General features: G+C 44.3%; 2 protein-coding genes across 3 annotated transcripts; one reads left to right on the top strand and one right to left on the bottom strand.

Annotated features, from left to right (window-relative positions):
• The first annotated feature begins 233 nt into the window (after window positions 1-233).
• LOC125720747 (uncharacterized) lies at window positions 234-7002 on the top strand. The gene is made up of 2 exons (XM_048996553.1): window positions 234-6786; window positions 6932-7002. The coding sequence occupies exon 1, from the start codon at window positions 314-316 to the stop codon at window positions 6308-6310; it is 5997 nt and encodes a 1998-aa protein (XP_048852510.1). The 5' UTR covers window positions 234-313; the 3' UTR covers window positions 6311-6786; window positions 6932-7002.
• A 1734-nt stretch (window positions 7003-8736) lies between these two features.
• Window positions 8737-20725, bottom strand: chrnb3a (cholinergic receptor nicotinic beta 3 subunit a). Of its 2 annotated transcripts, XM_048996565.1 has the most exons (7): window positions 20613-20725; window positions 20077-20435; window positions 14643-14794; window positions 12564-12608; window positions 11888-11997; window positions 10808-11693; window positions 8737-9810 (listed from the first exon to the last, which is right to left on the bottom strand). In XM_048996565.1, exons 2-7 carry the CDS (start codon window positions 20135-20137, stop codon window positions 9676-9678), a joined length of 1389 nt encoding a protein of 462 aa, XP_048852522.1. In that variant the 5' UTR covers window positions 20138-20435; window positions 20613-20725; the 3' UTR covers window positions 8737-9675. The 2 variants fall into 2 exon arrangements, with proteins under 2 accessions (XP_048852522.1, XP_048852521.1); XM_048996564.1 differs by lacking the exon at window positions 20613-20725 and having other exon boundaries at window positions 20077-20512.
• Window positions 20726-27085: the final 6360 nt, after the last annotated feature.

The following is a 27085-nucleotide window of genomic DNA, read 5'->3' as shown; positions in this document are numbered from 1 at the left end:
TCAAGGCGCCACAACTTTAACTAGCAAGAATGCTAGCAAGTGCTTATCCGAGGAAATATCGCGAACATCAGACTAGCGCACAGACGGACAGTGCTGTAGTCGTAACGGACTCTAATCATCGCTCTCAGGTCAGACTGTATTTACAGTTTTGTATTTAATTTCTTTACTAACCTTGCAAAAAAAAAAAAAAAAAAAACTTTAAGTTTTCTATTGAATATTGTACATATTAATAGTGATTCTGTAGTTTCTCAAATTTAAAGTTAATTGTTAAAATTGGTTAAATTTTCAACTGTGATGTCATAGTAGTTTAAAAATGGATCAAGGTGCCTCAGACCTCTGTGTGCTAGAGTCAGTAGTTCAGGCTCTAGAAGATGAAAGGGCAGAGTTAGAAGAAAAATTAGAGACTGAATTTGAAACTTCCGAAAGACAAAAAATTGAGGAACGCATAGGTGAGATTCATGCCGATATCGAAATACAAAGGGTTGGGATTCTAAAGTCATCTTCTCAAAATGAACAAGAGGTTAGACGTTCTGAAAGAGAAAAACGCCCAACAGAAAAAATGCTTGAACTCAGAAAGGCTGAGATTATAAAAAGGGAAAGAAGGTTTATGTTTATATATGTAAACTTCAAGGCAGAGGCTCAGTTAATTAGAACTAAGCTTAAGCAAAAATGCTCTAAAGTTGAATTAAGCGACATGATAGTACCTATAGAAAACTATGAGTCAAGGTTAAAACAAGAATACGAGAGGTTACGTGCGTTGACCACCCCTTCTCAAGATATAAGAAGGAGAATGGATAGCTGCACTTCTGCTACTACCGAACTAATAGCACTCTTGAAAGGTCGTCATGCAGAAGTCGGCACAAAGGAGTTTGATGCAGAGGCTGCTAAAGCAGCACTCTTTCATTTACTCCAAAGAGAAGATGCGAGGTCTATTTATGGATCAACAGTTTCAAGAGCTGGAGTCAGTAGTCAGCAAGGAAGTCAGGTGTCAGTAAAGAAAGCAGAAGCAGCTGCACGTTTGGCATCAAAACGGGCTGAAATCAACAGAGAAAAGGAAATCTCTGCTCAAAGAATGGAAATATTAGCCCAGCAAGAGAGGCTAAAGAGGCTTGAGGATCAAAGGGACCTTGAAGTCATGGAGGCTGAATATAAGGTATACGCCGAAGAGGAATTAAGACTGAATTCTGACCTAGGAGATACAGGAATAATAAGCATCTTGCCTTCAAAACAGCCTTCAACACAGCACAATAGCTCACCATGTTCCCAGGATCTACAAGACATCTCAGTACCTCCTTGCAAGGAAGATAAGCAAGAGATGGGAGCAAATGACATCTCAATGGTTCAAGCCCTAAAGGAATCCTTAGCAACATCTAGACTCCCAAACCCTGAACCATTCACGTTCACAGGAGACCCACTTAAGTTTATTGAATGGCGCACCTGCTTTAAGGCATTAATTGAAACGTCCTGCACAAACTCAGCTCATAGGCTTTTCTATTTGAAAAAATACATAAGTGGGGAAGCGCTCCGTGTGTTAGAAGGAACATTTTACAGAAGTGATGAAGAAGCATATACACAGGCTTGGGTTTCCCTGAACAAACGCTATGGTCATCCTTTCATAGTCCAAAGAGCATTCCGTATGAAACTGAGCACCTGGCAAAGGATTGGACCTAGAGAATCAGTGAAATTAAGAGAGTTCAGTGATTTCCTTATAGCCTGCAAGAACGCAATGCCCCATGTGCAGGGACTTCAGGTCTTAGATGACTGTGAAGAAAATCAAAAATTGTTGCAGAAACTTCCTGATTGGGTAACAACGCGTTGGAATCGGTTTGTCACTAAAGTACTGGATGAAGGGAAGCCATACCCAGGTTTTACAGAATTTTCAGATTTTGTAGCAGAAGAGGCGCGTATTGCATGCAATCCAATTTCCTCTCTCCATGCTTTAAAGGGTACGGATCAAAAACCTGCAAAAGAACAGAAGCGTTTCCAGTCCAACACTTTGATGACAGCATTGAACAAGTCTCAAAAGGCACAACCCAACCCTCATAACTTAAATGCATTAGGAAATAGTGCCCAGGACAACCCTTCTGGCATTCAGAACAAGGGGCAAATAAAGTGTGTCTGTTGTCAGAAAAATCACTTTATTTACAAATGTGACAAATTTGCAACAATGCCTCGAGATGAAAAGAAAAGGTTTGTCATTGACAACAAAATGTGCTTTGCTTGCCTCAGAGTTGGTCATGTCTCAAAAAACTGTAAGAAGAAGGCCACTTGCAATATTTGTCGGCAGTGCCATCCTACTCCACTTCACGAAGAACGTCCTCAAGGAAGAAAGCCAGAGGCATCAGAACAAGAGCAAGAAAATTCTGTTGCCTTGTGCAATGTAAAAGGCGATGCCTGTGATCGTACTTCAATGACTGTTCCTGTTTGGATCTCGTGTGTTGGAAAAAACTGTACAGAAACATTGGTGTATGCATTACTGGACACGCAAAGCAGTAATACCTTTATTGATCAAGAGGTTTGTCACAACATCCAAGCAGACACAGAGCCCATCGTATTGAAATTGTCGACAATGACTAACAGAGGTTCCAGAGTGAATTGTCAACGAGCAACTGGACTTAGAGTAAGAGGATACTATTCACAAGAATACATTGAATTGCCGCCTGCATATACCCGAGAGTACATCCCATTGGAACAAAACAGTATTCCCACCTGTGAAACAGCAAAAAGGTGGAATCACTTACTCTGCATATCATCAGAGATACCAGATCTATTGAATTGTCCGGTAGGTCTTCTAATAGGCTATGACTGCAGCAGGGCTCTGAAACCAAGGCAGGTGATATCAGGGGAAGAGTTTGAACCATATGCAGTCAAGACTGATTTGGGCTGGAGTATAGTGGGATCCAAAACATCTCACAATAGCTCAAGGGATGTGACAGGGTTGAGCCACCGCATTTCTGTAAAGGAACTTCCATCTGTTGCTCCTACCTCCATCATTAAGGCCTTAGAAATGGATTTTTTAGACACAACTTCCAGAGAAAAGACAGTATCTCAAGAAGACATGCAGTTTTTACACCTGCTGAGTGAGAAAATTCAACATAATAAAGAGGGACATCTGGAAATGCCTTTACCCTTTCGAGTGCGTCCACAGCTTCCAAATAATAGGCAGCTTGCTATGGTAAGACTAAAACATCTAAAAAGAAAGATGATGAAAAGTTCAAAGTACAAGGAGGATTACTTAAAATTTATGAATAGTATGTTTCATGATGGTGATGCTGAAGAGGTAGGTGATGCCCCAGAGGAGGCCATCACGTGGTACATTCCTCACCATGGAGTGTATCATCCTAGGAAGCCTGAAAAAATTAGAGTAGTATTTGATTGCTCTGCTAAATTTGAGGGCACCTCTTTAAATGAGCATCTACTCACAGGGCCAGATTTAAACAATGCTTTGACTGGAGTACTTTGTAGGTTTCGTGAGCACCAAATCGCAATTGTTTGCGATATCGAAAAAATGTTTCACCGCTTTCATGTCAGCCCACAAGACAGAGATTTCTTGAGGTTCCTGTGGTGGGAGAATGGGAACATTGAAGGAGAGCTTAAAGAGTACCGGATGCGAGTGCATATTTTCGGGGCAGCATCATCGCCAGGATGTGCTAATTTTGCTATGAAACATCTAGCCACTAAATATGAGAAAGAATACCCACTGGCAGCAAGTTTCATTCGGCAAAATTTCTATGTGGATGACGGTTTAATCAGCATTGATACAGCTGAGCAAGCCATCCAATTGGTCCATGATGTACAAAAGGTCTTTGTCAAAGGAAAATTACATCTACACAAATTTGTGTCCAATAGCAGAGAAGTCTTGGGTTCTATTCCTGAGAGTGAACGTGCTAGCATAGTAAGGGATGTTGATTTGAATTACAATGAGCTTCCAATGCAGAGTGTATTGGGGGTAAAGTGGAACGTAGAAACGGACACATTCTCGTTCAATGTCGTTCTCAGTGGAAGGTCAGCCACTCGACGAGGAATCTTATCTGCAGTTGCAAGTATATTTGACCCATTGGGATTTTTATCTCCTTTTATATTGACTGGAAAGAGAATCCTTCAAGAAATGTGCAAACGTGGTGTGGGATGGGATGAACCTCTTCCACCTGAACTGAAGCCCAAATGGGAGAATTGGCTTCAAGACTTGGAAAATCTGCAGCAAATTCAAATACCAAGATGTGTCATTCCTAAGAACATTGGCATAATCCAAAAAATTGAACTGCATCATTTTTCAGATGCCAGTACTGAAGGCTATGGGCAATGCTCGTATATTAGAATTGTCACTGATGAGCAGGTTCATTGTGCACTGATCATGGGAAAGGCTAGGGTAGTACCCTCTAAGGTTGTCAGCATACCACGGCTTGAGCTCACTGCAGCTACAGTCTCTGCCGCAGTAAGTAGCATCCTCAGAGAAGAGCTAACTCTGAAAATAGATCAGGAATTCTTCTGGACAGATTCTAAAGTGGTGCTTGGATATATCAAGAATGAAGCCAAGCGCTTTCATGTATTTGTTGCCAATCGTGTCCAAAGAATAAGAGATTCTACAGACCCAGGTCAATGGTTCTATGTGGACACAAGTCAAAATCCTGCAGATCATGCATCTAGGGGTCTCACGGTGGCAGGTCTGCTAAACTCAATTTGGCTAACAGGACCTACATTCTTATGGGAACGAGAGCTAGCAATACGTGAGGCTTCCCCAGAGCTTCTTGTAGGAGACCCAGAGGTAAAGGTCCTGAAAACTGATGCCTTTATGAAGGACAGCTTCTTTGGAAGGCTTTCGAGAATTTCAGACTGGAACACAGCACTCAACGTCATAGCCCGCATCCAAAGATGGCCTAAGAAAGATAGGACAGGTCCTATCACTGTAGAGGAAAGAGAGAAGGCTGCTCATGCACTTATCAGAGCAACACAAAGGGAAAATTTTGAAGAAGTGTTCAAATTGTTTAGTCAAAGGTCTGCAAATTTGCCAAAGACTCACAAGCTATACCAACTAGATCCTATCATAGAAAATGGGTTGCTCAGGGTTGGAGGACGACTGAGAAAGTCTTCTGCATCGTTTGATTCTAAACACCCAATAATCCTTCCTAAGGAAGGCTTTGTCACCCAACTTATACTTGACAACTGTCATAAGAACACTCAGCATCAAGGCCGAGGTCAAACACTGAATCAACTCAGGGCCTGTGGATACTGGACAATAAGTGCGAGCAAAGTGGTTGCCAAGCACATCAAACATTGTGTCACATGCAGAAAGGCACGTGGTCAAACTGAAGAACAACGTATGGCAGACTTACCTGTGGACCGTGTTGAGCCATCACCCCCATTTACTTATACAGGAATGGACTGCTTTGGTCCATTCTATACAAAACAAGGCCGGAAAGAATTTAAGAGGTATGGGTTGCTGTTCACGTGTCTGAGTTTAAGAGCCATTCACTTAGAGATGTTAGAGGATCTCACAACTGATGCATTTCTGAATGCTCTAAGATGTTTCATTGCAATACGAGGAACAGTAAGACAGATTAGATCCGACCAAGGTACAAATTTTGTGGGGGCAAAAAATGAATTGGAAAGGGGTTTGATGGAATTGGACAAAGAAAGGATCTCTATATATCTTGCAAGAAAACAATGTGATTTCCTAATGAATGTTCCCGAGGCCAGTCATACAGGAGGTGTTTGGGAACGCCAGATAAGAACAGTCAGGAGTGTGATGATTACTGTTCTTGCGCAAGCTAAAGGAAGACTTGATGACACTTCATTGAGAACTTTCTTCTATGAGGCCATGGCTATTGTCAACAGCCGTCCACTCACAACGAACACACTCAACGATCCAAGAAGTATGGAACCACTGACACCAAACCATTTACTCACGATGAAGTCCTCTGTGCCCCTTCCCCCTCCAGGCACGTTTGTTAGAGAAGATTTGTATGCCAGGAAAAGGTGGCGAAGGGTGCAATACTTATCAGAACAGTTTTGGAGCAGATGGCGTAAGGAGTATCTGGCTAATATAAGCCTCCGACAACAATGGCATGTGCCCAGAAGGAATGTGCAAGTTGGAGATGTCGTGATTGTTAAGGAGGACAACATTCCCAGAAATGAGTGGAAGATAGCCAGAGTTGTTGAAGCAAGTGCAGATGATGATGGTTTAGTTCGAAAGGTTAAAGTTCAAATAGGACAAAGTAATTTAGGAAAGAAAGGTGAACGCTTGATACAACCGTCATTTCTTGAACGTCCAGTTCAAAAAATAGTGGTACTTGTAGAGAATAATTCTTAAATCCGCTTGGAAATCCTCCCAGAACCTGGTTAGCTTGTTATGTAACATAGTATGTATATGGGAGTTGAAAATTGTGAAAATTACAAGATTTATTTAATTTGTGTTGCTAATATAAATCTTTGTAATTTGGTGGCAGTGTAGCTGTTGCCAGGAAATTAGTCGCTTATGTATTTGTTTAATGTTTATTTGTATTTTGTCCAGCGACTGTATTTTGTTTATTTTTGTTGCAAACATGTTATTGTTTGAAATATTAATTGTAAAAGGTTTAATTTAGAGTTTTCTGGTAACAGTGCCTCCTACTGTTCAGCGGAAAGAGCTACGTTTACGTGATCATGTGACCTAACGTAATGAGCAATAAAAAAGACAAGGCTAGCAAGTAGAACGAAAAGGAGCTAAGAAAAGAAACTCAAAAAAGACTGAAAGGAAGAGGTTATAATGTAGTAACGTCTCCTAATTCTGATCAGAAGGAGCACACGGTATGTTACTGTTTTGCCTTTTCTTGTTTTTGTTATATGTATGTTCGTGATTTGCGCTGTCTTGTAAACGCAGTAGACCGTTTGCTTAATGGCGAAAAGAGTTTTGTAAAAATTGAGTTAGTAATAGTAATTTTCTTTATTTCAGTTTTTCACGGTGTTTCACGGTATTTGAATTACCACGTCGATGGAAGAAAAAATTAAAATTATCGTGCTGAACATCAGTTGATTCGTGATCTGATTTCTGACAGAAGAAAACATTAGGAGTAATTACATCCGCCATGCTCTGTCTTGGTATTAGAAGAATACGATGAGGGCTGGACAGTAGCGGAAGGACTAATTATCATATCCTACTCGATGCGTCCAAATCATATGTCACAAGAAACACTTTCAATCAAGCGCTGATGGGCGACAGTTGCCTTTGCTGGATTTGTTGCTGATTGCGTCTGATTAAATTCCAATCATAACCCAGTATTCACATTCCTTACCTTGCCCCCCTGTTAAAAATGTCTAGGCCTTAATATGTCCATTAATATAATTATGCAGTGCATATTATGGCCAGTAATTATTTTATTAAGCAGATTATTGAATAGTTTCCAAGTCATGAAAATTTGAATTGATTTCTAATTTATCCGTGTTATATTAAAATTAATATTTTTTCTATTGCTTAGGTTCACAGATGATGTTAATCAAATTGATGTTACATATTTGAATTTTCATTCATTCACACGCCTTTAATATGCTTCCTTAATTATCTGTACTTTGTAATGCCCTGATTGCAACACCAATAATGTAACTTCATAACTGCCAGGTGAGACCCGTGAGAATATGGGGATAAAGTACTGATTTCCCCAGCAGTGACTCCAAAGCAGGTTCTGCCAAAAGACGAGCATGAAACGTCATAATAGCTTGAAAACAAATGTTCTGCAACTGTTGTCTCAACCATGTGCGCTAATACAGTAGCACCCGCTTATACTCATATTTACCGTTTTATGTTAACGCTCATGTTAGGAATAAATGGTAAGACAGTTAAAAATGTTTCAAATTAGGGGTGACTAAGTGAAGTAATTTCACAGCTGGTGATTTAGAAAAATTGCCGCAAAGAGCATTCAAATTCATTTTTTGTTTTCATAATGACAACGTATTTGTGTTCTTTTATTGCGATTATTATATCCTTGTGGGACAATTAATCGTTAATGTGTACTGCGTGAGTAGCCTACACAGTGACAGCAACATGACAGCCAGTTCTCTGGATTCACTCATCAGTATCTCTTTTACTGCTAGTAATTTCTACTTACCAGCTTGTGGAATTTTACCTCATATCCCTGACATTGTGGATCTGATGTTGTACAACTGCGCCACTGAGACTGATTACAATTATTTTTTTTATGAAACTGATAAACAGACACATGCCTGTAAACTTCCTCACTTTAGATGTAAAGCCAATCTTTCACATTGGTTATGTTGCATAAACCTTCATTTAATCTACTTACCGGACACTTATGTATGTATTTTATATGATGTAGCTTAATATTTTAATACATTTCAACTACATGTTTTACTACAGCAATTCAAGCCAACCTATAATGTACGAAAATCATGAATAAAATGAATAATATAATTCGAAATGTACGTAATCCTGATTATCCTTTCTGCACACTACCTATAGTTATAGCTTAATCAATGCGGAATTTTACTGTGGTCACTGTCACTATTGAACGTGTTGTGGGAGGGGGACATAATATTAATCCCCCCCCCCATAACTGTCACTATTGGTCTCACGGGCACCTGCTGCCCTGACAGCCACCTTTATGTTACTGTATCTCAGCCCTAATCTCTTCCCGTGAGTCTCAGCTGCATGGCCGGTGTTTTCTTGGCATCGCTCGCTCCAGCTCCGGATACTATAAAGCAGATGATTTCACGGGAATTGACAAAAGAGGCAGTCAGAATGGAACGGGGGCTTTTATATTTAATAATGTGAAATGACAGCTATAGGTTAAATACAGAACCAAGTGAATGAAACCCATGTGTTAAAAACGCAGACAAGTGATGACATAAGTCAGGAAATATGGGTTATAGTTTGACAGCTCTTACCTATGTCAATGAAAATTTTAATATGGCTTCAAACGTCAATGAACATTTGCTGCCATCTAGTGGTCAAATTGTAACAATCCATACAAAAGTTGTGCTAAATTACATTACTTAAAGTTTAATGATCCCAAAGGGAAATGCTTGAACTTCTTGAGTTAATTATCCTAAAATCAACTAATCATGAGTTTAATTTAGCTTACCCAAATGCCATAAATGTCACACATAGTACATGTATATAAATTTCATCCTCCTTGGAATCTAGGCATTGACACAAAAGAGTAGGATTTTTTACTCGACAAATCATGCTGCTGTTCCTCTGGAACACAATCAAACGCGTGGAAGGGAGCAGGAACTATGGATGACGTGACTGAAGGGTCCTTTTCGGTGTGCAGGGGAGGAAAAGGTGGGTTATTTCAAAGTCCCATGGATGTGTGGTTGTGAGCCAGTCTGGCACATTCCGCCGACCCTTTCCTGACAGGCGCTTACTGTGTGTAGCACAGCTGACGAGCACCCAGAAGGTGTAGATTCTCTACAGTAACTGTAACAGTAACAGTATATATTACATTTTACATTTTTTGTACCGACCATGCCCTTAGATTTAAAGTATATACAGATTTTGGGAATATACAGTCAATTTAGGTTGGGAAACTGATACAAGGATGGCACCTGTAGGGTTTTACGGTTATTAGGCCCAAATCTCACAGCTCACCTTGGAGCCAAAGTCAGCCTCTACGTGACGACGGAGTTACAGTGATAACGACGATGACGACGATGACGACGATGTTCGGCCTCCACAAGGACTCAGGAAGGTGTGCTGAGGTACATCTGCAGAGCTGGGGTAAAGATAAAAATGGTACCCAGGATAGACACGGTGAGGAAGGCCCACAGAAAGATACGGTCCAACACCTGGGCCACAAACTTCCAGTCCTGGACCACCTAGAAGACGGGAGACGCACGGACAAGAAAGGGGGAAACGAGAGAATCAGTGTGCAGCAGTCACAGCTGACGTGATGATTGCAGAAATAAATAGCCGAGTCTGCCAGCTAAACCTCTAGCACACACATTCATTTTACGCTTGTAGAGACAGACATTCAATGACAAAATGAGCTAAATGCTAAAACTAGGAGTGTAACGATTCTCCAGATCAAAGGTTTGGTTCAGACCTCATTTGTAGGGGAGGGGGGTAATAAAAATCAAGGAAGATGTCACAACAATTTGGAAAACCGCCGAGGATTATTATCCATCTTGAGCTAATGAAACTAGCCTAGCCTTTTACCGTGGGTGAGATCACTCGACCATGATTGGGCTGAAATAGTCACGTGACCCGCAGTTGGAAAACGATAAAATACGTGTAATGTGTAATATTTACATAATATACAACTTACACTAACTTTAAATAGAATAACAATCTGTGACTCACATATGTTATAGTGTTAATTGTGAAATGACTTCCGGAACAGCAACACAAGAACCCGAACATTTGTATCATGGATTTGGTCTGTTTCAAGACCATTACACCATTACCTAAAACACACTAATTCTATGGCCCTTTTTCGATTACTGATTGATTCAGGAAAGGATTTAAAAATAAAGCCCAGAAAAATTATTTAAAGTGCTGAAACTAGTACACTAACATATTAGATGACAGAGAAATGGACTGATTTGTGCATTCGTCTCTGTGAGAAACATGTAATTCTAGTAAGTAGGTGTGGTTACTAATTGTCACCCTTTGAAAAATTACAATGAAACAGCTGTACAGCTGTATCAGTATATGAATTGACCGATTAAATGTTTGGCGCTCTGAGACACTTTAGCAAAGTCAATAAAAAGAACCTTTTACGAAGGGCGTGAGATTTAGAACTTCATTTCAGAAAAGCATCCTTCTAAAAAGGGACTCCAGTCGTGCAGTGATGTGGTTTAATTTGTCTCTCACCTCACGGATGAAATGCTCTTTCTTGATGTGCCGGGAGATGTAACGCACAGAATCGGTGGCCCTCTCCAGCAAGGCCAGCCAAGCGATGTTCTCCTCCTCCTTGCCAGCCTGGGGCCTGGGCTGCTTCTTGCCCCGGGGCTTGAGCTCAGGGCTGCGCAGCTGAATGTCTGGATAGCGGTAGCGGTCGGTGTGACCCCGCATGCACAGCAGCCTGGGCAACTTCTGCAAGAAGAGGCTCTTCACCCAGGGCGCCATGGGGTGGTAGGTGGCGGACGAGCGGTGATGAACATTGATGACGAAGACAGTTACGATGATGGAGAAGGTGACGAAGATCATGATGAAGAGGAGGTACTCGCCGATGAGTGGGATGACCTTGGACGAGGAAGGGATGATCTCCTCGATGACCAATAAGAAGACGGTGAGGGAAACTAGGACGGAGGTGGACAACGAGAGCTTCTCACCCTCATCGGAGGGAAGGTAGAAGACCAGCACGGTGAGGAATGACAGACCCAGGCATGGGATGATGAGGAACAGCGTGTAGAAGAGCGGGAGCCTCTTGAGGATAAAGGAGTAGGTGACATAGGGGTAAGAATACACCCCATCCTGACGACTGCCTCTGGCCCCAGTAGCATTGAGGATCTCCCACTCCCCGTTGTCAAAAAAGTCTTTGCGGTCCACATGGTCATCCACCAAGACCAGGTCCACCATGTGGCCGTCATAGGTCCACGAGCCGAACTTCATGGAGCAGTTTTGCTGATCGAAGGGGAAGAAGGTGACGTCCATAGTGCAGGAGGATTTATAGCTGGCTGGGGGCGTCCAGGTAACAGTGCCGTTAAACTTGACGATTGCTTTCGTCATCAGGGAGCCCTCAAAGCGTCCATCAGCGCTAAGGGTGGGAAAACAGAGAGGTGTGAAAACAAGAGATACTCTGAGGAAATGGAGGAGAATTAACTGTTCGCAAGTGGTCAGAGAACCTCCACTGAATAGATACATCTACACCCTACAGATAGCTTTGTCGCTAAGACAGCAGATCGATGGATCACCCTGTCAGGTCCGCACTTAAAGGCACACGGCGCTCACTTCTCATACAGCACGATGTCAGGCAGCCAGATGGTCTCTGAAGGAACTCGGATGGATGTGATCCCACCGTAATCTTCTGGGTTCCACCGCATCTTATAATCGATCCACTCCTGGATGGACAAATGGGCAGAAAAGGAAGGATACCCTCACATCGCAAACAGACTGCCACTTTTTTTGTTTGTTTCTTTGTTTGTTGGAATTTATATTCCACTCACACACAGTAACACACTGGCTCATTGCCAGAACTACAACAGAATATGGGGGAATATTCTGGAAGACGTGAATTTTTAGCCCAAAGTGTGAACTGCCCCGGGGACCATTTCAGACCAGTGACCTTCACCATCAAACCAGCATCAAAGACGCCAAACACATTACGTAATCTTTCAAGTAAGCGACATATTCACATTCGAGGTATAGGACATAAATAATATGACGAGGGAGGTTAAAAATAAGTGACATCCTATAAGATTTTGTTTTTAATCAAGCTGACAGGTTTAAAAAACAGCACATGTCAGGCATTAAAAGAAGGAACGTACAGCACAAAAAAGGTGTAAATGGCAGCAGAGGGATTATAAAAGGAGACTGACTAAGGAACTGAGATAATGAGCAAACGGGTATAACCGAAAGGGTAGAGAGGACTCAGCAGCGGAGTGTAGGTGTCGCACTTCAAACCGACCTGCCACAGCCAGACGTTGGTGGTCATAAGCTGGTTTTTCTCATCCTGTGTAAACAGAAGAGTGAAACAGAGTCAGCGTGCTGCCCCTCGACTACACTAGCCGCCCGTTTGGTATCTCAGCACCGCAACCAGGGAGATTCCGCGCCAGCAGCCGCGCAAAAAGCTGCACTTCGGAAGAAATGGTAGACACTTCTGGGTACTGAACCGGTGAGGCCAGAACACTCAGAAATGTGCTGTTATATGTAACAGGACACAAGTCACCTCGTTTCATCAGTGGCTCAATGCTTCCGTAATATAATTTTTTGTTTATTTGTGCCACTGATGAAATGTGGTGTCTCGTGTCCTGTTACATGTAACATAACAATTCTGTGAGTTGAATCTTAACTTTTACGTCAGATTTTACCATGGACAGACACTGATGTAATAAATGAGGGACAGTGTTTGATAAAAATAAAAGCAAAACAGTTCACGTCCAATCTGTGATTTATATCCGGAAAAAGTTTCTAAATACACCTTAATCCTCACAACAAAACCCCAAACAGGGATCTGCAAACTGAAGAATTTATTACCAGCAATGTGTTGAGAAATTAGACATAAAAGAAAGTGCATCATATTGATTCGAGGTTTTTTCTCATCAAAACAGACACAACAGAAGAAGACGAATGAAATTATTTGTGCTGAATTAAATGAAGTCAACGGGAAAGAGTCTCTCATGGAATCAGCTGTATTTTATAGTTACTCGGGGTGTAGGAGACAGCTTGGTATTGGGCGGGCGACACGATTTAATGGTTTAAATATAATATTATATGCCATTTAAACGAGACGGGAATAAATGTAGTAAGAAAAAAGAGCAGAATTCTCCAATGACTAATACGCGTATTAAATGTGTTTAAATAATGTGAATTTAAATAATAGTGTTTAGTCCCAGATGAAAACACGTGTAAATAAATGGCTGAGTAAATGTGGGCCGTTCCTGCTGCTCGGGGCCCACCGGGCAACTCATTGCCATTCCGTCCCCGCGGCGGCTGTCGTTTCCGCGGCTGAGTTATAGCGCCTTGCCGGCCCGCATATTTCAGCACCGCGGACAGCTCCGGATGGATTTACGCCGCCCTTTAAACCCGTCCTCATCGCTTACCACGCACAGACGTATGCAGTCGCAGGATTGATTCCCCTCCTGGCAAAAAGTAAATAGCCAATTTCTTAAAATTACCCCCAGAGCTTTCCTTATCAACAGCCCTGCACTGGCGGTCCTCCTGAAAATCGCGGTATACTTGCGATCCTTTCTCTTTACAGTATGTCTAATTAGCATTTTAATTTTTTATAATTAATTCCGATTTCCCTTCTTCCTTCAATGCACCATAAGAAAATTACATTTGCTGCAACAGCAATGTATTTTGGGATAAGAGTTTCTGGAATATGTATGGATGAATGCAACACACGATTGGTTGGATTTACATTTAATCTTAGTCTTCAGTCAGGTTTATAATCACGTAATAATGTTATGATATGAATGCTCCCCATGCCCGCCTCCATGCCTGTGAGTCACGCGCTGGGTTGTAAGCCTGTCTTACTATCATGGTCTGTTGTTCTTCAGTAAGCACTGTCGTGCTGCGTCGGTTCCATTCTTGAAGATCCTTGTAATGAGCAATATTACGAGTCTGTGTACAATACCGCTATAATGGTCTGATCACTCTGCCGAACCAGGGATTTGAACCAGCTACCTTCTGAGTCACGACCTACAGAGCTGCCCCCAATAAAACGTTTGTTTAACACTTTTTTGATCCGTGCATAATTTTACATAAGTTCTTTTGGTAATTTTGATGTCTTTATAATTCTTTTTAAATGATGTAGAAAAAAGTAAAAATGAACCTTTCTATGAGTAGGTGTGGCCATAGTTTTGACACCTACTGTACATAGCTATTCACATACAGTACATCAGTGTCTAATGCATTTCCTAAAAGGTGAGCCTCTAGTTTAAGTGATATTAATTGAAAAAGACAATGTAGCTTCCCATCTGCCTCCTGGAGGACAATCAGACTCCATCTGCTGCTCTATCTGGAGGAGGGAATATGTCCTCACCACGTCCACCAGCTGGGAGATCTTGAGGCCAAATCGGACGGTGATGGTGTCGTTCGCGTGTAGGACAGGCCGGACCCATTTCTGGTAACCATGGAAGAGGTTCCTCAGGAGGGCATCCTCCATCTCAGCCAGGGAAACGAAATCGTCCAGGGCTGCAGGGGGTAAAGAGTGATAGATATCAGCAATAATGTGCTAAAAAACACTTACTAAAGTACGTGGCTAGACTGGACATCTGGCATATTGGATGTTTTATTCCTCAAAATTTCCCATGGGACTGTGAGGGACCCCAAAGACCAAGGACGATTTTTAATCCCATTTCAGCCCTGCCAAGATAAGAGACAAAGAAAATCATATTCCAGCCATTAGTTATCTCTGGAACTCGGTGCACGGCGTGTTCCGGCTTAAAGTTAATACATCTTAATGTAGCAAAAACATTCAGGGATTGCAGAACAGGCGTGGACTTGCTCAAACTGGCGGGGGGAGGGGGGCAAAGGCTCCGCATCTCCTCATCTCCATAATGAAGTGGATCCCGGCCAGCGAGGATGTCACATGCCGTACAGCTGCACCTGCCACCTCCCTGTCGCGCCGCCAGAATTTCCCTCCGACAGCAAAACCACAACAACCACCAATCCGGTCATTTTCTTCTGCACCAGGTTTAAGGACGTTTATAATTTCCCCTCTTGTCAGAAACGACAAGACTAGCGACAGTCCACATTATTGCTCCCTCCCAGCTCCCTGCCAGACAGTCCACATTTTTGCTCCCTCCCAGCTCCCTGCCAGACAGTCCACATTTTTGCTCCCTCCCAGCTCCCTGCCAGACAGTCCACATTTTTGCTCCCTCCCAGCTCCCTGCCAGACAGTCCACATTTTTGCTCCCTCCCAGCTCCCTGCCAGACAGTCCACATTTTTGCTCCCTCCCAGCTCCCTGTCAGACAGTCCACATTTTTGCTCCCTCCCAGCTCCCTGCCAGACAGTCCACATTTTTGCTCCCTCCCAGCTCCCTGCCAGACAGTCCACATTTTTGCTCCCTCCCAGCTCCCTTTCAGACAGTCCACATTTTTGCTCCCTCCCAGCTCCCTGCCAGACAGTCCACATTTTTGCTCCCTCCCAGCTCCCTGCCAGACAGTCCACATTATTGCTCCCTCCCAGCTCCCTGCCAGACAGTCCACATTTTTGCTCCCTCCCAGCTCCCTGCCAGACAGTCCACATTTTTGCTCCCTCCCAGCTCCCTGCCAGACAGTCCACATTTTTGCTCCCTCCCAGCTCCCAGAAGAAATACAGACTGTCTGGCAGGGAGCTGGGAGGGAGCAAAAACAAAGAGCAGCTGTGGGTCCCCAAGGACCGGATTGGGAGACACTGGTTTACGCTACAAAGACTGTAGGTGTGAATAGTGTGCTGTCCCACTGCATCCATTCAGGCCTGGTTAAATACAGGTTCACCCCTAGCTGATGCCCAGTACTGTTCCAGGTCTCTCACTCTCCATAACCAGCTCATTGAGACTGACTGTCACTAACTGGGCCTGACAGAATCTCTCTTTTGATGCATCTTCACACCCATCTAACTCTGCTCCTCTACCAGCTTCTCTCTGTCCGGCCCTGAACCCCTACAGGTGCCCTACAATTCTGTCCCACTCCAGCACCAAGCCGTCGAACTGCTCTTGAATATTCCTGTATCAGCAAAAATGTTATGACCGTTTTCCACAAGTAGTTCAGCGATTGCATCAAGAAAGTCAATGGCCTGTCACAATTACTTCTCCTCCTGAGGTCGATTATTATATATACTCAATGCTAGGCATTCCAGTCTGTAAGACAGTAAAGGGTGAGGTGTATCATTTAAAGTGGGAACATTCTACCAGCACACAGTGGTAGAGATGAGAGTCCAGCTTCTAAATCTGTGTTTCCCAATCTGGTCCCCATGCAGCGACCAACCCATGGACAGTCCAAGTTTTTGCAAGAATGTGGCAATAAGCTCGGATGAAGCAAAAATATAGACCATCTGCGGGTCCCAGAGGACTGGATTGAGAAACACTGTTTGAAATCTATTTATCCAGTACAGGATCATGACTAGAATAGAACCCTATGTATGGAGCGATAGGGTACATCGCAGGAGATACACGGGATGGAATTCCAGTTCATCAGCAGGCAGGGGAGCTGGGAGGTTAAGGGTCTTGCTCAAGGGCCCATGTGACCTTTCTGATGAGGCTGGGGCTTGAACCAGCAACCTTCTGATCTGAGTCTGCTGAGCCACATGGTAACCACACGTGGATCGTTGGAGAACACCGAAGCTCCCACAGAAAACCCATGGAATGTCCCCGCAGATCCAGGACAGGAATCGAACCCTCAACCTTAGTGCTTTCAAGCCACATTGCCACCCAGCTTCAAACCAGCAGTGTAACTATGCTTCAGAGCAGCCAAAGGTCCAAGTGTCAAATGAGTCACAGAAGGACACTTTCTAATGCACAGCGAGTGAAAACGCAGTTCGCTAATGAGTCCTTGGTTCGACATTTGTTATGATTTGTTGTGATTCCTCATTTAATTACAGTCTGGTTATTCTGACAGGGGTTGGCAGGGCAAGCAGGCAACGACTTATTTAGACGGCCGAAATTTCAGCGAGTAAATGAGCCCCGGAGATGGACGTGAAGCCTTGGAGCATCTCGCGGGGATGAGCTACTCTGAAGGCATCTTCATGCGATGGTGCACGGTGCTTATCAAGCCCCGAGCAGGAACAGTCCAAACAAATAAGCAGGATAACACTGGACATGCTCTGCTAGAATTCACAAGGGGACGTAGCGAGAATGCAGTTATGCTGTGAACCGCAGCAGCAAAGACCTTAGTTATGGGCATGTTTACCAGCAAGGAGGGCTGTTTACTGCCTGTGTGCATATGGGCACGTGTTTGGGTCGTGAGGCTGGAAGGAGAAGCTGTTCTTCAGGACAATCAGCATCTGAATCACCGCTGTGATGCATGTGAACGATGGCTGACACTGTGATTGCAGCCTTTTCGGCAAACACAATAAGGACTTCAATGTGGCCTATCAATTCCCTACAGTTCATTTAGAAATCCTTCCACTGATATTGTCACCATCAAGGTTAAGTGAAAAAAAAAACAATTAAAAGCCGATTTTATTACAGTGCAGGTAATAATAAATTTTATGTGAAACTTATAAGGACATGATAGATGACCTCTAGAATATTCTTTGAGAATAATCAGCTGACCTATTTTTTTCCACTGTGGACACACATGCCAGCCGCCCAGTTGGTCCAGATCTAGGGGGGGGGCAGGTGGGAGGGAATGTGTGTCATGGGATCCGGTTAAAGACATTTTGTGCCAGAACTGGGAGTTAAGCACAGTGGGCTGGCCAACACAACCTCCGATCAATTACGAGAAATTCCTCAGGACGTCAGGCGGGGAAGCAGCCAACAGGGGGCGCTGTGAGGGTGCGCTGTGAGGGGCGCTGTAAGGGGGCGCTGTGAGGGCGCCATCCACAGGAGGAGTGCGGTAAGGCCCTTCAGAGGATGCACCACGCATATACTCACTGTGTGACACCTCAGAGAGGACCTCCTGGTAATGAAAGCGTGCCTTTACGATTCCCCACTAAATGTGCAGGAGTGCCGATTCTGCGGACAGTTCCACTGAACAGGTGCCCACTGCGCCAAGAGACCTGCAGTTACTAACCTGTCCTAGGAAGAATGTCTCGTTTGCATCTTGTCTAGCATTGTTTTCTGCGTTTTTCCCATTAAAATAAAACAATGCTTTTTTTCCCATTTGCACAAGTACTGGTACACCGAAATGCTTCTTTTCACATACCCCATCTGGCTCTCGTTTAAGTCACACACAGACATAGACAGTGACGACTGAAGCCTTGGATCTGAGCGCAGGATCATCTATTTATCTGATGCCCAGGGAGCATTTGGGGGGGGAGGGGTTGAAGGCCCAACAAAGGTTCTTCAGAACTATTCAGCCAAGGCTTGAACCTACAACCTTCCGATGAAAGGCAAGAGGCTTAACTGGCAGAGCTACACACTGTCATTTCAGCTGTGATATTCACTTTTCTTCCCCTTCTAAATTACTCAAGGCGCTGTAAACATCTGATGTAAGTAAAATGGGCAGGTGACCTAGAAATCATTTATTAGGTAAGACCCCAGTTCTCGTGAATCATAAATAAGCTCCGGGGGCCCAAGTACCCCCCAGCTGCGAGGTGACACAGTGGTGTGACGGAGTCAGCATGAATATCCTTTGAAGGGCTGATGGGCTTTTAAAAGATCTTTAGAAAAAGGCTGTGACAAGTCTTGGAGCTCAGTTAAGGCGGTGATTAAGTAGAGGAAGATGAAAAGCGGCGTACAGAATGGCTTCGGAGCAGGACGTCCCGCACGATCCAGCTGCTGAATGCGGAATGCAGGCTCAGACAAGCCTCTCAAAGGCCGAGGAAAATCGCAGAGTTTGGCTGAAAATCCTCGTTAAGTCCTCAACAATGAATATCCAGCAGATAATACAGGAACTGCAGATAAGTTCCCTAAACACACCTATATATTTTTTTGCTTGAACATTAATTTGAACCTTTAGCGTTTGCAAAGGGCATTTAGTATTCACGCATCCTCAGGTCATCTCCTCCAAACAGCTTAATAAAAGTTACTGAGCACCAACAGGCGTGTAATCTCACTGCTCTGTTCAGAAAGACGTCACTCTAACATGACGTTTAATCACGAAATCTCAGTTTTTATGTATATTTGACACTTTATTTAATAAAAACGAAAAAACACATATACATTTGTGAAATTCGTATAATCACAGCATTCCTAAAACGTACCTATAACACCCCAATAAAATGAGAAATGGGAATACTTTCCGGTTTAAGCTCATAAATCACGATGCTGGAACAGAAGGTAAAAGAACAAACTCAAGTGCTCCAGCTGTCCGAATCTATATTAATGCGTCATTTCCTATTTTCTCTTAACTTCATGCTATTTGTAAACAGGTAACCAATGGCATTTAAAACATTATACCTGAACAAATAATAAAACATCACAAGCGAAGATTATGGCATCCGTCTATCTATCCTTATTCTAACCTATTATCCACAAGGAAAAAAAAAATACTGAGATCAACAGTTCATCCCAGATGAGGGCGCTACACATCTATCGATTAATAATAAATAATTTCTCGCAATTCTGGACGGTTTCAGGAGAATGTACACTTCTCGTTCCTTTGAAATAAGTGCTGAGTATGTGGTGCATTCGTGCATTTATTGAATAATAATAGTAATAAGCAGGCGCTGTTCCATCACAGTCATTTCTATTTACCCGATCACCTCCCATCATCACTAAAAGCTACTTTTAAATGACTGAACACAGCTCATCATGGAGCCGTATTGAGGGACACGGCAAAGTGTGCGATGTGGATGCGATGGGATGGAGTGACATTTCCTCTCGGCTTACCTTGGACCGTGGCGGCGGCCAGCGAGAGCGTCGCGCAGAGGAGGGCAGCGGCCAACTTCATGGCACCCTGCCGCACACCGGCACCTCCCAGCCCGGGCTACTTCATTCTGATCGGACGGGACTCAAAGGGAGAAAGGCAGCCCTGGACATCCAGTGCAACCGTGAGATACGAGCCGTTATTCTGCTTATGAACGCTGCCTCTTCCACACTGATGTCCCATCGATGTGACCGAGAAGCGGCTGCGTGTCCCGGCCGCCGGCGCTCGCTGAGATCCGGCTGACGGTGAAAAGCCGGGAGGGGCGGAGAAAAGCTGCACGGCGGATTAGGGGGAGAGGAGATCCGGATGGGAGGGTACGGCGCTTTTAACGGCCAGCCAATGGTAACAGCATCGCGGGGAAGATGAAGGAAGAATGAAGGGAGAAGGCAGAAGGGAAGAGTGACGGATGGGTGCGCGATGAGTGAGGCTCAGCACCAGGATGGATGTGAAATCGCGTGGCCAACAGGCAGGAGTCCTGCAAATGTCTAAGACTACTTACCTGCGAGTGTAATCAGATATTTTGTGTATCTATTTATCAGTTCTTTCAGGAAAAAAATGTTTTTAAAATACTGTATGTTGTATTGGTCCAGATTGCAAAGATTAAAATTTTACTTATTGCATTTAAAGGCAGATTTTCAGCACAATACAGGTAATGAGTTTTTTTTACATAATAAAACGAATTTCACAAAACACTGCTGCGATATAGCGTTAGCGCATACGGCCGACGTCGGGCTGCACATGAAGAAACTGCCGAAGTAAGTCTCTGCTTTCGTCACCATACATCATACTGCAGGTGGCAGTGCCATCCAGTCGCATGTGTTTATTGTGTAGGTTTTGTTCATCATTCTAGTGCAAGTCAAAAGGCACAGGCATTAGCTATCGGCAGCCGGTGCTCTTATGAAATCATGCATTATTTAAGTTCATGTAAACTTGGAACTGTATCAATTGTATCCGTCCATTTTCAGTGACCACTTACGCAGCAGGAGTCATGGAGCACAAGGTGTGGGACACGACGCACGGGACACCAGTCCATCGGAAGGGACTCGCAGACATTCATTCAGCGCCACCCTGTCATGCATACACTCCTAAATGTGGGTGGAAACTAAACAAAAATAATTGACGGTTTTATTTTTGGAAATCATCATATAAATTAATGCGATGATAAAACTGCTACAGCTGCAGGACGGGGAAGTGGTCAGCACTGTCCCCTCACACCTCTGGGTATGATACCCTCATGTCGTCGTGGGGTTTCCTCCTGGTACTCCGGTTTCCCCCCACAGTCCAAATACATGCTGAGGCTGATTGAGGTTATTGAACTGGCTCTTGGTGTGCCTGTGTGTGTGAATGGTATGTGAGTGCCCTGTGATGGGTTGGTGCCCCATCATTGGTTGTTCCCTGCCTTGTGCCCTGTGATGGGTTGGTGCCCCATCATTGGTTGTTCCCTGCCTTGTGCCCTGTGATGGGTTGGTGCCCCATCATTGGTTGTTCCCTGCCTTGTGCCCTGTGATGGGTTGGTGCCCCATCATTGGTTGTTCCCTGCCTTGTGCCCTGCGATAGGTTGGTGCCCCATCCTGGGTTGTTCCCTGCCTTGTGCCCTGTGATGGGTTGGTGCCCCATCATTGGTTGTTCCCTGCCTTGTGCCCTGCAATAGGTTGGTGCCCCATCCTGGGTTGTTCCCTGCCTTGTGCCCTGCGATGGGTTGGTGCCCCATCCTGGGTTGTTCCCCGCCTTGTGCCCTGTTATGGGTTGGGGTCCCATCCTAGGCTGCTCCCTGCCTTGCGACCGTACCCTCCAGAATAAACTCTGAACCCCCACAACCCTGAATAGGACAGGCAGTTTCAGAGAATGGATGGATAGAACTGCTACAAATATCTCTTAGACTAATAAGTAATAATCTTAGGTTTAGAAGGAGACAAGCCATCCAGTTTGAACAGACCGTTCCCCTAATAATATCACTGAAGCAGTTTCCACATCGGGGGAAGGCAGTGCTGGTCAATGCATTAAGTGACATAGGCGATTGCCTAGGGCAGCATCTTCTGAGGGGGCACTGCCTTAGCGAGCCGATTGGCGGTGAAGCTTCCCGGCGATAGAGCTTAGCTTGGGCTCCACATGAGGTTTATCAGCACTGGGTAAAAGAGGTGGGGGGGGGGGTTTAAGGGGTGGCCAGTGTTTCTGGCTGAGCCAAAGGCCTTCAGGACCACACATGGTAAAAGCTACAGTATATGCAGATGATAACTTCCACACAAGCAGTTAAAATCAGTTTAGGAGGCAGGTCTTGGTTTCTGGAGCGAGATGGTGAATCTTTGCTATGTGGGATGTATAGCTGTGGTATTCGAGAGTTCTGTGGTTGATTATGGCTTAATGGCCCATTATATCTATCTTTATCCCTTGTCTTGGGAACTGACACCGATCTTCCTCCACTTTACAGGTAGACTTCCAATGATTTAAAGCAGTTGTTTCCCAGTCCAGTCCCTGGGGGACCTGCAGGCTGAGGCTGGGCTGGAACCAGTGACTTCCTGATTACAGGCACACAGGCTCAGCCCACAGAGCCACACGCTGCCCCAAAGCAGTGTTTCCCAGTGCAGTCCCTGGGGAGCTGCAGACAGTCTGTGGGTCCGCGAGGACCAGATTTGGAAGACAGTGGTTTAGAGCTTTTTGTGAAATGCACAGTTGTAGCTGTCAGCAGGAGGAGGGGTCCGGGGTGGAGTAGAAAGCCCTGAGGTTCACGTTTATGCAGCGGGAGCCACGGCGGCAGGGCGGACGCATCATCAGAGACAGGCTGCTCTCCAGTCCCTCCCCAATCCCAGGCTAATTAAGGTGCCCGAGGCAGCAGCCAGTCTGAGGCCCGCGAGCCTCCGGCTTCATCCTCCCGCTTACATCACACAGGGAGCCCCTTCCCCTTACAGCTTTGCTCGGCTCCACTCTCACTCCTCCATCTCTTCTCTTCCCACCTCGCTTTGCTGCGCCTCCTGCCTCCTGCATGTCATTTACCACCACGGTGTAAACACACTCAAACACAGGAAGGGAAAAAAAAACAAACACTTTCCCTCATTAAAATGTCATCACCCAGGACCCTTTTCCTCCATAACGAGTTCCCCAGGAAGCTTATATCAAGCGACATCATAAAACGGCAAGTCAAGGACGGGAAACAAAAAGCTGTATTGGTGAAGCAATACTCTGAGAATCTGACGCAGTCTACCCACGACCGGGGATAGGAATTAAACTCATCCACTCACCCGAGGCAAGTAATTTAGACAAAGGGAAAGTACAAGAAGCCCAACATTAGCCCGCTGGCTAGCAAAAAAAAAAAAAATGCATGTGGGACTAGAATTTTTACTGAACTAGCTCAGGTGGCTAAGAGCAAAAATTCTTAACTTTCACACCTTCCCACGATATTGCGCCTCAGGCAGTTGTGTTGAAGAGTCCTCTTGCTCTGTTTTGAACACAAGTCGTCTTAAGCCAACGCATACTGTTTATGGTATGAAATATATTTAGTCAAAATTCCCCTGTAAGTAGCCGAATAGCTTAATGATGATATTAAGGAGGCTGATTTATTTCGGACTCTCTACGACGTTTACATGAGTACATTTCCCAGAATTGCCCACATTTGAGCCAAGACTCAGTCCATGGTTCTCGCATGGAAAGCGTAACAAAATCCAAAGTCGAGCGACGTGTCACACACTGCCTCCGTGATTTACCGCCCAGCTGATGCTACATCATACTGTCATTTTCTTGCCACGCTGCCCTTTTCCCGCTGACACGATGACCTTCTGTTACATCTCAGAGGGGTTACTCTGTCATGAAGGCTGCTATGTTTAGCAGACACATTCGTGGAGATAATGTTGTTTTATTGTTCGTGTTAAAGACCATGGGGGGAGGGGGGTGTGTGTTAAGTGGTGCTGAGCTTGCAGACTGGAAATGTGCTTCGCAGAACAGCGCTGACACAGCGTTTAACGGGAGTGCTTAAGGAAAATATGTGATATGGGTATATGTACTGTATCATCTCACAGCCCTGACCTGGATAAGCAGCTGGAAGATCGTTGGATGGATGGATGGATGGATGGATGGATGGATGGATGGATGGATGGATGGATGGATGGATGGATGGATGGATGGATGGACCTCTGACAGGAGCATTATACGGTTGCATGCTGCAATTTTCCTGCTGTCAATGAAGTAAATATGTACACCATTACAGAATATCATCTATTCACTCAGAGAGTTTCATATATGTAGAGTTAAGAAGGCAACAATGCAGCTTACTGTACATTATATGCCTCACCTAAAAAAGGTTTATTTAGATATATTATATAAAACTTCAGCGACAGTCCACAAACAAACATGAACTTCAGCAAACCTGTCAAATTTTGAAGTTTGCGTATAGCTTTAAAAGTTCACTCAGCCGGGATTTTTGGCTCCTCTAGCTGAATGGGTATATAACCAATCACAGTGAGGCTGCATCAGTCAGAAACCCGCAGCAACCCCTCCTGAAATATCATTGGCCACCTGGTGCCCCTCCCCCATTTCCAGTGGCCTAGAGAACTGTCAATCTGACGATGCCCAACACCACTGGATCAGATCGCTGTCAAATGCTCCCTGATTCTCTGCCATTCACTGCCAGTAAATTTGACAATGTTCAGCGGCACTGGATCAGAGTACTGCCTTTAGCTGCGTGATTTGGGATGCAGAAACATGGTGCCGCATTTTTCAAACAGGAAAAGAGACACGACGTGAATCATACAAATCAAAACATGCATGTCGGAGGGCCTCTTTATGTTCTATGGGCATTTAGGTAAATAATAATAATAATAATAATAATAATAATGATAAGTTCAATGTTTTCTAAGCCCACTCTCAATACTGTATTTATTTCAGATGGAATTTTCTGATTTCCCCTGAGTCCCACTGGCTGGCAATTGTTTCCTCCCTAGGTTCCCTTGACTGGAGATTGGTTTCTCCCTGAGTCCCCTTGACTGGCGATTGGTTCCTCCCTGAGTCCCCCAGACTGGCGATTGGTTCCTTCCAGAGTCCCCCCTGACTGGCAATTGGTTCCTCCCAGATTCCCACTAACTGGCAATTGGTTCCTCCCTGAGTCCCCTAGACTGGCAATTGGTTCCTCCCTGAGTCCCCCAGACTGGCAATTGGTCCCCCCCTGTGCCACCCAGAGGTAGACATTTCAGGTCCAGAAAGTACGAATCCAAACCAGGATTTTGTTTCAATCAACCAGTTGAGCATAAAGAGTCACAGTCACAGAGAACTCAGCTGATTTGATTAAACAAAATCCTGGTTTGGGTTTGCACTTTCTGGACCTCAGCTGTCCGCCTCTGGTGCCGCTCCATTTAAAAAAATCCTACAACTGCCCCCGCCCACATGCGCAGCCATATTGCAGGAGGCCGCTGATGGCGGGGGGGTGGGGGGGCTACACCCCAGCTTATGTTCTCATAAGCTTATGTGCCTGACCTGATTTACTTCGGTGGTCAGGTGCAGGAACCAAACACGAGAACCCCGTGAAGTTACAGAATGTGCACAAGCGACTTGGGCTCGTCGGCTCCGTCAACATCGGCTTCACATTTTAGCAAGGGATTGTGAGACAAAAAAAATGGAAACGCGTGGAAAAAGTTCAGAATCACAGAAAAAAGGTACCAGTTTACCAATGAATGCCAGCGCCACTTGAAAAATGTGAACATTCCCCTCTCTTTTGCCTACTTACAGCTATTGACTTGTTTGCGAGTTTGGTCAGGGCTCCTTGGGGTTTAAGGCTGACAAAGAAACCAGGAGTCAGACTTGTGTCGCCGATTCTTCCCAAGCTGACGCAAGTCGAGGAATGAAGAGCGGGATGGACAAAGAACATGCATTTCTCTCTGCTAGCGAAGAACCATCTATTGAGTCGAAAATGTACCACAGAGCCGAGTTTTCCCAGAGCGCAAATAAAACTCCTTATATAAGATACTATTTGTGGCTGTGGAGCTCGTACATTTCACAAAGAGCACCTCCTAGTGTTTGAGCCCAAATGCTTCAACAAGTACAGGAGAATCCCAACACCTGTCAGATAGACTCGGCATGTGACTGTATCTCCACACTCTCTCTGTTTGTCTGGCAGTGAGAGACGGTGGCCAGTTGTGTTTAGCTAACCATGGGTTAGGCTCCACTGTAATTTCTATTAGGACGTTCAGAATCATTCTGCTGTGTGTATGAAGTATAGTTGAACTAAAAAATTCAAAATAACTTTATAATTCTCAACTCCTGTGAACTTCAGATTCGAGTTCAGAACAGTGATGACACCAGCATATCACATAAATAGCTGTAGCTTACTGGAAAACTCAAATGGGAGTGTAGCTCTTAAGGGCACGTTTTTCGCCCCCGGAAAAAAAAATCATTTGTGACCAAGAGCCTGTTAATCACAATTAAGTTCTTTCAATTTTCTGCTCCAGTTGTGCTGGCAACAACTGCAGTTGTAGGCTAGGTGCTGCTCAGGAGCTGGTCAATTAGTAATGAACTGGAAGGAGAAATCGCTTTCAGACAGAGCCCTGCGCAAGCAGTATCAACAACAGCTGCAAGACTGTGCTCCCATGCAATTTCCCATAAAGGAAGTGTTTACACTCATACTGTGCAAGATGATTCATGCAGATCGACTCCTCTCTCTTCCAAGCGACTGTGAATATTTTATTAAGTGCAATAACACATCAACCCAGCTTGTTCGCTTCCTATTTTTAAGAAAAAAAAATACGCATAAAACATCTTAACCGCTATACAGCTGAGAGGATAAGTGTTTTTTTAATGAAATACAGTTAGAATCTTAGATATTATACGAAGAAAATGCCACGAATAAGTAAGCGAACGATTTGTTGTATTCAGGTTCTTGCATATATTATGATTTGCCCCAAAGGCAGAAAACATTCTAAGTTTTATTATTAATATAATAAAAAGCTAAAATAGAACCAAGATCCGGTCTCAGGGAGCACAGCATTACAG

This window comes from Brienomyrus brachyistius, chromosome 25, assembly GCF_023856365.1.
Source record: "Brienomyrus brachyistius isolate T26 chromosome 25, BBRACH_0.4, whole genome shotgun sequence".
Classification (NCBI taxonomy): domain Eukaryota; kingdom Metazoa; phylum Chordata; class Actinopteri; order Osteoglossiformes; family Mormyridae; genus Brienomyrus; species Brienomyrus brachyistius.
The sequence above is the reverse complement of the archived record's forward strand: the minus strand, read 5'-3'. Positions and strand labels throughout refer to the sequence as shown.

Excerpts from the sequence above, each read along its gene's own strand:
- LOC125720747 (XM_048996553.1), top strand. The coding sequence starts at position 314 with ATGGATCAAGGTGCCTCAGACCTCTGTGTGCTAGAGTCAGTAGTTCAG.
- chrnb3a (XM_048996565.1), bottom strand. The coding sequence starts at position 20,137 with ATGAAGTTGGCCGCTGCCCTCCTCTGCGCGACGCTCTCGCTGGCCGCC. Across the intron at positions 11,694-11,887 it reads GACATCGTGCTGTATGAGAA|CGCTGATGGACGCTTTGAGG; the intron begins GTGAGCGCCGTG and ends TCCCACCCTTAG. Across the intron at positions 9,811-10,807 it reads AAGAGCATTTCATCCGTGAG|GTGGTCCAGGACTGGAAGTT; the intron begins GTGAGAGACAAA and ends CCCGTCTTCTAG.